Source organism: Dermacentor variabilis, chromosome 4 (assembly GCF_050947875.1).
Source record: "Dermacentor variabilis isolate Ectoservices chromosome 4, ASM5094787v1, whole genome shotgun sequence".
Classification (NCBI taxonomy): domain Eukaryota; kingdom Metazoa; phylum Arthropoda; class Arachnida; order Ixodida; family Ixodidae; genus Dermacentor; species Dermacentor variabilis.
Window position 1 is genome coordinate 54894730 of NC_134571.1, and position 11369 is coordinate 54906098.

At 42.3% G+C, this 11369-nt stretch overlaps 1 protein-coding gene across 1 annotated transcript in view; it reads left to right on the plus strand.

Moving 5' to 3' along the window:
* The window catches only part of LOC142579172 (uncharacterized), a 29557-nt gene extending 20652 nt beyond the window's left edge, over positions 1-8905 (plus strand). Inside the window, exon 7 of the mRNA XM_075689126.1 lies at positions 1233-8905. Within this exon, the coding sequence (XP_075545241.1) occupies positions 1233-1553 (321 nt within the window). The 3' untranslated portion in view covers positions 1554-8905. The remainder of the gene's footprint in view (positions 1-1232) is intronic.
* The last annotated feature ends 2464 nt before the right edge of the window (positions 8906-11369 follow it).

Here is an 11369-nt window from a genome sequence, read left to right on the forward strand (position 1 = left end):
GCGGAGATGCTACCACTCAGCCATGAATTCTCTCGTTCAAAGTGGGACAAAACACCTCTAGTGAATGCGGCGTTCCCTTACAAAGTGCCGTAGAAAGCTATACTGCTGTGTATATAGGTAATTATGAGCATGTAAATTACAGAAGTCGCAGTTAAACGTGTGTAGCAAGGTACGTTTCCGCTACATTTCTTCTGCGCTTTCCGCACACGCAGAGCCATCTTGCAGCAAACACAGAAGACCCCCTCCTCTCAATGTACGGCACTGCCCCGACAGGTGGCGCGCCACACGTGCATTGGGGCTGTGCGGGGACCGGTGCAAGGCGTGTCACGGCCCAGACTCCCTCTCCCCTGACGACGCTTCGCCATGCTCCCTCACGGGTTGCAGAATCAAGCGTCCTTCCTTTCTTTAGATCACTATCTCTCTGCCCGTGCCGATCACGACGTTTGGCTGGCGTAGATCGTTTCCCTCTCCAAGACACCGAGTTCTTTGGTTCGTTCCGCGTGCGCAGGCGCACGTTTCGTTGCCGTGCCGAAAGCTGCGTTGCTCAACGCTCACCGCTTGATTGGTGGGTGCAAAGTCCGATGCGGGGCACCTCGTAAGTGATTGCTGCGCCGTAGCGCATTGTCTTACACCCCTTGGCGGGTCGACGGGAATGCTGTCGCATTACACTCTTGAAGGCGAAGCTTAAGCGTCCTCCAATTTTTAGACCCTTTCTCTGTTTCGTTTTTTTTTTTTTTCAAGAAATCGGGTGCATGTTAGATGTATACTTTGTTTAGGTGCGGTAACATTATCTTTATGTTAGTTTTCTACTTTGCACACATAGAAAGTGGGTGCACATTTGATTTGGGGGAGTGTGAGAATATGGCAAATACTGCCAAATGAAAGAGCGGTGTGTTTTCATGTTTTTTTAGCATCTTGTTTAATTACACCTGCCAGATAATTCAATCAATTTCGCCAGTCCTGTCTGCATGGAATTAATGGAAGTCGACTGTAGTTCTGAAGGGTGTGGGAACTCACTTATACAGCTTCATTTTCTTTGATGTAACAGTTATCAGATTGGCACACATCTGTGAAGGATTTTTTTTTTCCTTTTCTTCTCTCAGTAATTCTCACCAACTTAATAAGCATGTGGCCCTGTAAAATTTTACACTTACAGCGGAGTTGTAGGGTAGCAGAACTTGGGATTTACTGGCAGCTATAGATTCAAGGGTGTTCTCTTTCTTTTTTGACAGGTGAAGGCCATTGTGCCACTAGTCTCAAGAGCTTACCTGGACCATTACGAGCATGCACGGCGCACAAACGACCTAAACTCCGCGGACAGCATGCTTACACGTGAAATGTACTCATTGTCTCTTCACCGGCTTGTCTCAAGCTCCTGCCTGTACTACATGCTGTTCCCGGTACGCACGCCTGACGTGGAGTACAAGGATGTCCGCCGCCACCACATTTTCTCCAAATCCAAGGTTCTGTGCAAAAAGGACTTGCCTCAACTAGTGAAAACCATGCATGCCTGTTACAAGCTAAGGCCAGCTAGTGAAAGGAGAGGCTCCTGAACTCAAGAGACAGTTGTGTCGTCGGGACAACAGTGGAAGCAAAGCGCGTTCTTATACCATGATGGGACAAGTCGGCAGCATGCAGGTTCCTGCTGTCATGGTTTGAGCAACCAGGGGAGTGTTTTTTCATTCCACTGTGACGAGAAAGTGCATTTTGTTCGATTACTTATTCAGAACTACTGCTGCACGTTCATATGCAGTATGCTTTCTTTGCAGCAAAGCTGCAACTATTTCCTCTCTATTGGGGTCACGAGTTTGATTCCCAATTGTGGCAATTCCCTTCTTTATAGGTGTATGATGCCAAACTGCCCATGCAGTACACCTTGGTAGCGCATAAGTTATCCCAGGTGCTCAAAATCAATCCAGATTCCTCCATGAAAGTGCCTTTTATTAAAAAAATCTGCAAGTCCGATGCCCGTTTCAGAACTATGAGAACTCGAACCTCTCAAAGCATTTGTGTGAATGTTCTTGCCTGACACTGATGCGACATTGTTTGCTGCATGGTGCCAATGTTCTCCTTCAGCTTTGCGCTTCATTAGAGGTCTGCCTATAGCCATATCTGGTGGTCCCGCCTCACCACTGCTCAGATTTGTATCATGTAATTGTTCATAAACACTTGCATGTATATGCATTGCTTGTTGTGATTAAGGCATTGATGCTTGAGTGTTTTTGTACGCTTTAGGTGGTGCTCTGTGCACCGTGCTTGAGAGGCGCCGGACAGCCACTACTGTAGGGTACCTAAAGAAAACTTCACTTTAACATCAGTGTTTTTTTTTTTATACCAAACCCGATGAACAAAAGACTACAGCTCTTTTGAAAAGAACACGTCTGTGTGGACTATTCTCAAATGAGAGCTTGGAGCTTGCTATGTCAGCATTGGGGGGAGGTATGCTGGAGGGCCATCTCTTCTACATCCTACGACGCATTTGGTATTGTGCTTAAACATTGTCTCATTGACAAAATATTCCTAGGTTTCTGCCGTGTTCTCATTCTCCGCTTGCCTCCTCGCTACTATGCACATTGTGATGTGCTTTCTGGTTCTTTTCACTAGATTTGCATGCTGCTTTTATCAAAAAAGCAGCATCCTTTGGCTTTTTTTAGCTGTTCTTACTTTAAGCTCGTCCAAACCACTTTCGTTGTTAAACAGTGGCAACGAGGTTCTGTGTTACTAGCATATTATGTATTTTTTTCCAACTTCACGTTTAAAGTGCATGTAATATATGGCCAGTAGCCTAGTTATCGTAGTATCGTCATATTTTTTTATAATATGGATGCATGTTCTTGCTTTCATTAAAATCACTTTTTGGTCCCCACACCTTTTCTTTTTTTCCAATTGGGTCGCCACATGGCATAATATTAGTATGAAACTAAATATAAGAACGCATGTCTGTTTCATAGAGATACTGCAACAGTGTCTTATAAATTGTGTTGTCCATAATCCATCTTTCATAGTCTTCAGCTTGATCACTGTTCAGATTCGCACCTTCAAGTACACTTTCACCAATTGTCTTTGTCCCAGGGCATGTCCAGAGTAGATGGCAGGCATCCTCTGCAGACGTAGGAGCGGTGCACTTAGGCCACTGGATGATGTCTTCGTATGGTTGACCCCAGTCACAAGTGATGGCCTAAAGTCTCCAGAGAGAGACTTCCTGCACCCGAGATAGATTGTGGGGAAGGGAGCAGACACGCGGGGCAATGAAGGCATGAGTCTCACATCGAAGGATGAGTTTTTGGGCAATGAAAACAGAGCAGCAGTCACAGGGAAGGAAAAGAGGAGGAGCTACGGGTGTTGAGAAAGAGTGAGCAATACGATCCACAAGGTCATTGTTGTTGTCATGACCATGTGCCTGCACCCAGTAGGCATTAATGTTCACATGGGTAGAATTGTGAATTTTGTGTACCTGCTCATAAATACACAATGTTTTCGTTACTTGTTTGAGATTCTTAACTGCACTGAGCCTGTCAGTATAGATGTGGGCTTTGTTGATGTTAGACAAGTTAACAAGGATTTCTAGCGCATCATGTATAGCCTGCAGCCCAAATAATAAGGGGTCTGAAAAATGCAGTTGCGTAGTTGTGAGTGGGTTGGATCTCGGGGTGTATAGGACTTGACAAGGTTATTTGTCCTCCTTTTGAGCTAACTGCCGCATCTGTGCACATCGCACATCGCCCCGTAAGTACAGTCGTTTTAATTGTTGCAATCGGTTGAACCCGCTGGGGGAGCTTTGTCGTCTTGTTATTAGCTAGTGATGTATAGTTCCATTGTGGGAGATTGTCCAAATTCCTGATAATGGCACAGTCGCCATAGAAATTGGACCGGAGTGCCGCAACTGCTATTATGTGGCATCTTTTAAGCTTTCTTGCTAGCTGTCGCTGCTCAGTGAGCTCAGAAATGGTGTTAAGCTGCACATGCTTTTGCAGCATTGGTATAGGTGTTTGACGAGGAAGGACCGCAATTTCTCTCATGGCACTTCTATTGATAACCTCCAAGTTTTTTTTACTGTTGAGGAGTCAATCTTAGGAACTGTGCTTGATATATAATGCGAGGTTGCAGGACGGAGCTCACGAGGCAGTAGGCCACGTTGGTGCAAGCCCCACCACTCTGTGGCAAAATTGGGTTGCCCACTGCAGCTTCTTTAGGGTCACTTCTACTATGGTAATAGTTACTGCTTAAATGTGGAAACCAGCTTTGCAGTTAAGGTGATGATAGCTTTAGAAGAAATATGCATGCCAACTAATTCTTTAGTGTTACTGCTACTGCTCTACGACCATTATGAGTGTTAAAGTAATATTTTGACAACCTCCAGGCACATATTGCAGTTGCAGTTCTGGCAAAGACTACTACAATCTACATCCTCCGCAGCACTAAAAGCAAGGTGGGCCAATGTAAGCTTGCATATGTCGTCTAGTCTTGGCAATGCATGTCTAGAGTACAAATGTTATTGGAAAGATGCTTTTTCATGTAGTTGTGGACGGGTGAAGCATCTACACACACACGAGTTTTCCAGGCAAACTGTGATGGCATGCCTGGCTTGTGCTTTTTGAGATAAGCTTGTAAAAAAGCTAGCTGGCTTCGGCAGGTTTGCTTAGACGAATGCCTCACCTTACAGATCCCAGCCATGGTTGCTGAACAGTTCACCATTTCTCACTGACATACCATTCTGCTGCTGAGCACAACGTCCTAGGTTTGAATCTACTACAGCAGCCGCACTATGAGGGGGCAAAATCCAGAAATGCTTGTGTGCTTAGATGTAGGGGCACATTAAAGAACCCCAGGTGCCCAAATTAATCCAGATGCTCAATTATGGCACCTCTGTTAGCTTACGTGTTGCTTTGTGATGTCCCACTTGCCTCTCATTTCTTGCCTGAAATTAGCATTAGTGGACCAGAGTGACATGTCACCCATTTTAGGCAAGGTACCACTCCAAACTTTTGTGTCATTTATTAGCGAGACCTTCACTTAAAAGCTGCTGTGTATCTGCATGTCCTTTGCAATTTGTTATGGTGTATCTATATCCGTGTGCTATTTAGCCTAATTCTGTCAAACATAGTTCCTTTGTAATTTGCAAGTTTAGCTAGGAGAGTATGCAGCACCTTTTTAAAAAAAATGCAATAAGTGTAAGTCAACATTACTGCATATCACCAAAAAGCGCTTTTCCAATGAGAAGTTATTGCCTAGTTTTTTTTTTTTTTTTTCTGTTCCGATTGCATTGGGAGCCCTGTCACTCGCTGATGTGACACAATGGCCGTAATGCTTCATCCAGTCATCTCACAGTCCTTAGGTATATGCACACAGATATTATTTCCTGCCGCAAGATGATGCCACCGTCTTATCAGTGGTGAGATGTTTTGTCAGCCCTTGCTGCAGCTGCTGGTAGCACATTCTTGCTCATTTTGAATCAAGTATGTCATTAGTGCTGCTCAATTTGACTGTCGACAAGCTACACTTACAACTTTATTTCACTCGGCTGTAGGCAGAAGCATAGTTCAAACATGTGCTTAAAGCTTCCTACTAATAAAAAATACCAGTGTTGGGAACAGTGGTATGACAGCGCTGGCAGGTACCTAACTGGAACATGAATGCGCACGAACACACCAAACGCACACACACTGACACACTGAAAAATAAAGTACAAACACTAGAAAATTCATTGTCTACTGTGGAGGAGGCAGCATAAATTGATCCGACCATCTTCATTCAAAAGGTCAGAAATGCGATAATATTGTCCTTTAGTCTGCTTTTTGAGACTACAGACACTACCTGATAAGATGGAGATGACATGAATGTCAAGGAAACCCCAGTAGTAAAAATAATCCAGAGTCATTATACAAAAAAGAGGTGATGCATGCACACCAAGCTTGCGCAGATGAGTTTTGTGTCTTCTTTCGCCTCAGTGCTCCAATCAGGTGATAGTCGGCGTTCGTGTTGTCCACTTGTCTACTCTTGTGTCTTGTCTGCACCCCTCGCCTCTTTTTTGCATAATGAATCCTTGCCATCTAGCTCAGCTTTCTGTGGTCGTAAAATCCAGAGTCCCCTGCTACTGTGTGCCTCATAATCACATGTCATGGTTTTGGCACACAGAATTAAATTAAATCCCCAGAATTAAATTTAAACTTAATGTGAAAAATAGTTAAGCAAGAGATGACGCTGGAGGCCCTGTAGACATTCCTTGCTCGGACATTGTCTGTCACTTATGACAGACATAACCACCACAATGAATGAGGGTAGCTATATAGGTTTGTTGGTAGGTTGTTGCCTTTTTTTTTTTTTTTGCAGCACAGGCACTACACAGATATAGCAGTGCAAGACAATGCACAGCGCTGTGTGTAATCTCATGTGGCTTTACGTTCGTGTTGTTGTGCCAGCACTACAACAAATTAGAAATCACTGGGGTGGCTCAGTGACTATGGTGTTCTGCTCCTGAGCACGAGGTCATGGGTCGAAATGTAGCCACAGCAGCTGCATTTCGGTGGAGGCAAACTGCAAGAACAGTCATGTATTCAGGTTTAAGTTCATGTTAAAGAACCCCAAGTCGTCAAAAGTAATACAGGGCCCTCCATTGCGGCATCTCTCATAGCCCAAGTGATGCTTTATAGTATGTTAAAATACGAAAAATAAAAAGGAAGACACATTTATTACTGGTATTTGGCAGAAGTAGTAGTTTAATGACTGCAAAATGTAGAGAGGTGGCCAGAAAATGGAGAGCATAGCACCAACCAATAGCATCGTCGTTGAAGACGTTTATGCTCTCACCAGAAGCACTGAGTTATGCCTAAATGAATGTGGCCAATAGCATTCATTCTTGGAATGTCGCAATAAAATCAAAAAGGGGTGGTGATTTCAGTAAGTGAGAAAAGTGCAGGTGGTCTTTTCAGTTGAAGCTGTAGGCTTCTTGTTACATGTACAGTCACTTGTTTATTCATACCTCAAGGATCCCGGCGGAATGTTACATGAAGGGTGAGGGAAAACAAAAAGGGCAATGGTTCTCAGTTAACATGTTAAGTAATGACTCTCTATGGCTGTTTTAAACTGGGTGCAGCCTGTTAGCATAGCAATGTGGGTAGGAAGGTTGTTCCAGTCTTATCTTGTGTTGCATGTAGAGAAACAGACCTCTGGAAGGTCCTTGTACAGGTGCGCTCTGGATATAAGGTGTTTGCATGACAGTGGCAAGATGCCCAATGGGTTGGTCTGATGAATGCATTGCCTGGTGGCAAGTAGTAGAAAAATTTATGAAAAAGACAGAAGTATGAAATTTTACGATGAGAGGCAAGAGAAGGAAGGTCAAGCTGAAATTTTAGAGAGTTTGTACTGATGTTCGAGTAATTAGCCATAATGAATCTGGTGGCGCGGTTCTAGATGTATTCAAGCATATTTGTAAAGTTAGCTTGATGAGGGTCATAAATGGCATTGGCATACTCAACTTTACATCTTGCAAGTGTTTCATAAGCTATTAGTTTTGTGGTGGCAGGTGCCAAGGCACGGTTGCAATGAAGACAACCCAGGACTCAGCAGAATTATTAATGTTGATAACATGTTGGGACCATGTTAGATCACAGAAAATTTGAATACCCAAGTATGTAACGGTGTTAGTAGTGGCCATAGGAAAAACCACAAGGGGTATAAATGGAGGGTATGTAAACAATATGTTGGTAAAAAGACATCATAAAGCTTTTGTAATATTGATAGACTTTAGCCATTTGGCATTTCAGTCCTGTACTTTAATAAAGATCCCTCTGCAAAAATGGAAGAGTGAGGCAAATTAGTTACAGGGTGGTATAGAATGCAGTCATCTTCAAAAGGTCTGTTGTTCGAATCTACATTGAGTGGCAAGTCGTTAATATGCATTAAAAAGAGGGGCCTAGTACAGTATCTTGGGGAATGCCAGAGTGTACACGAGAGATAAAAGACCTGCAAGAGTTGGCAACAACAAACTGCCAGGATCAGTTAGAAACTCATGAATCCGTTTGAGCACAGACTGATCTAAGTTAAGGCATGATAGCTTGAGTAATGAGTGACAGTGAGGAACCTTATCAAAGGCCTTTTCATAATCAAGAAGCAGAGCATCAATGGGAATGTTATGATCAAGGTGCGAGTGAATTTCATGAAGGGAGTGAGTAAGTTGGGTTTCACGACAGTGGCCAAGATGAAATCCATGCTGATTAGGGTAAAAAAAAGTTTTTAGAAGACAGAAAACACACTACTACAGAATACAAGATATGCTCCATTACTTTGCAGCATAAACTGGTGATGGATAGGGGATGATAATTGTTTGGTGATGACCGGTTACCTTTCCCGAACACAGGAAAGACCTTCCCATCCACCAGTCTGCTGGAACCAATCCTGTATTGAGGTGATTGCTGAACTATGAGTGATAAAATAAAACTTGTTGCTTGTTTGGTGGTCTTGAGTACTTTAGTGTTTTATACCATTCCAGCTGATGAATATTTTAGTTTATCAATGACGTTAGCAAAACCATTTTATCAAACGGTGATACAGCTCATGAGGGGATGCACAGGTAATGGGAATGAAGGTGGGTTCTCAGAGGATTCGCGGGTTAAGACGGAGCATAACATAGTATTTAGAATATTGACGATTTAATCAAGTATAGTGCAGCCATTACTATCACATAATGAAATTCTGTTTTGCTACTAAGGTATAATAATTTTCCAGAAACGTTTGCAATTGTCGCCTAGCATAGATGGCAGGTTTTATTCACTTGCTCGTGATAATAGCGTTGTCCTAATGACTGGGCAATTTTTTTTACTATGTTCAAGAAATGTTACAGGGCCTCTTGTCTATCCAATGTATGATGGCCTTGTCATGTTGAATAAATTTTGTTACAGAAACTGTCGTTCATTTGCAGTGTGTTCATTTCATTTAGTAATGTCTTTTGTATGCTCTGGTAACAGGACATTTCAAATTTACTTGCAGCTTACGAAAATCTGCACACCTGGTAACAAATTGTTCAGTACTAGGGCACTTAGAAACTGAGCCACAGCCTGTGCTCTAAATGCACTGGCACATGACCTATCGGGAATAGGCAAGTGCGATTGTAGTATTTGCATGTTCACATACAGGGTGTCCCAACTATCATGCACCAAGATTTAAAAATATGCAAACGCCACGTAGCTGGACAGAACCAAGGTAACATTATTTGCTGTTGCTTGGAGATACTCATGATTATTTTTGGCATTCCACCTAATTACATAATTAGTCTTCATTAATTAATCAACTTTTCAAATATTATAATTAGATGAAAAGTGTCCATGAGAAAATTGTAGGCCAATATGAAAAACTCTCGATGCAGTTTTCTGTTGCTCAATATGGGCTCAACATGCATGGTTTTAAAGACTTGTTCTCTTCTTATTTCGTTGTGTCACTATTCGCCACACGAACAAGTAACGGCATAGCTGCCTTGAAGCCAAATAGCTACTGCCATTTGTGAGTGGCGATGCCAGCGATAACAGCAACATGGCAGCGTCCGAGCTGCAAGGTACATTCGAAGCAATGACGAAGTTCAAAAAGAAAGGAACACGGTTTGATAAAAAATCTGGCCTATGAACACATGCCGTTAGGTGCAGAGGGCTTTATGTTGCTTTATTCAAGGAGATTGCATGCAGTGGCTTCTCAAAAAGTGTGGTGCGCCAGTTTTTGTGAAAGAAATATGTCTATTTGTAAAGCCATACACGTGCAATATTTATAGTACGGCAATAATGTGTGCTCTGTCAACCTCTTTACCATGCTGTGTATGCTCAAGCATTGCTAGCTGTTTTGCATTGTGGTGAAGATATGTGTTTTCATGTTTTGTGTGTGGAGCCCTTACCATAGAAAGTTCCTTGTTTCTTAGCATTTAAAACAGTGCTTCCTTGACATCTTTTTGATGACATAATTAATACATACATTAATACCAGAGACAGTCACTGTTAGATCAGAAAAATATGTATTACACAAAGGAACATAGCATCTACATTCAAAGACTTTGAAGACTCCAGTATTTCTTACCTTCTTCTTCTGCCATTCTACATATTGTAGGAATCTCCAATATTCTTTCCTCAAAATATTCATATGCATATGCATTCGATTATGATTATTCAAAGGCAAATTCCCAAGTATCAGAAGATGATTGCAAGGCTTCCAAGATTGCAAGTGAAAACCCCCAGCACAGTCGAAACGTTTAATTGGCTGAGATGCCTATATCTTGCAGCTGTTTAATGAGGGTCTCGCTGAATTGCACATTAGAGCTGATGTTGGTGCGCGCCGAATTGTTTATGCAGCCATTTTATTTTGGCACGCAACCATTCGCATCATTTTGCTACCTTAATTCACCCTCCGTTATAGAATTACAAGAAACAGTCATATTTATTCCTTCTAAAACAATCCTATTTTAAGTAAACTATGTGCTGGCTTGTTTGTGTTTTCTTTATTATCTTAATGCTTGCAAACACGTGTTGTGTGTGTTATGTCTGTGTAAAGCTTATTGCCATCATGCCATTCATTTCCGAGTATTCTCCATTACTTGCGTTTCGCAGTTTATTCCCGTTTCCATGTGCTGCAATGAATTCTTATCTGCTATTTTTGTGTTCTTGGCTGTCCAGCAAGCTGACTGATATTGCAGGAACATGACACCTTTATTCATGGTACTCCTTTTGGTGTGAATTATCTGAAAGCACAGTATCACAAATGATAATGCTCTACTTCCTCATTAATAGCTGGCATGATTGTTGCGCTAAGTTACGGCTTGAAACATAACAAATATGAATTTAAATAAAACTAACATAAAGTGAAGCAACTCCTTTGTGTGCTCGTCGTCGCAACATATAAACAGCGGCACAAGCACCTGCATGAAATCGTGCCTTGATGCTTGCAACATTACTGGTCACAAAAAAAAAGAACTGTAAATGAAATTATGGCTTCCGAGATTCAGCAGCATACGGCGGTCATCTTGGAGGCTGCTGTGTTTCGCCAATTCCGCTAGATGCACTGAGAGCCAAAGTTGGTTGCAGGGGACAACGGGAGTGTCTACTCTACATTTACTATATTACTCTATGGTCCAACCTCTGAGCTTTTCTCTTATAATGTCTCTCTCTCTCCTGGGAATGCTTTTAAACGGCCTGCATGGGGTTAAGGACTGCTACTTAGTTATTCTTTTATTAGTGCATTCTGTGACATCTCTCGTATAGACAGAAGTTCAGGCCATTAAACACATATTTCTGTCTATGCTTTATTTTAACCTTAACAAAATATTTAGCATTGCCTGTGGCACATACCACAGACCTGCTTATTAATCTGGATCACTCGAAGAGAAGGACATTACT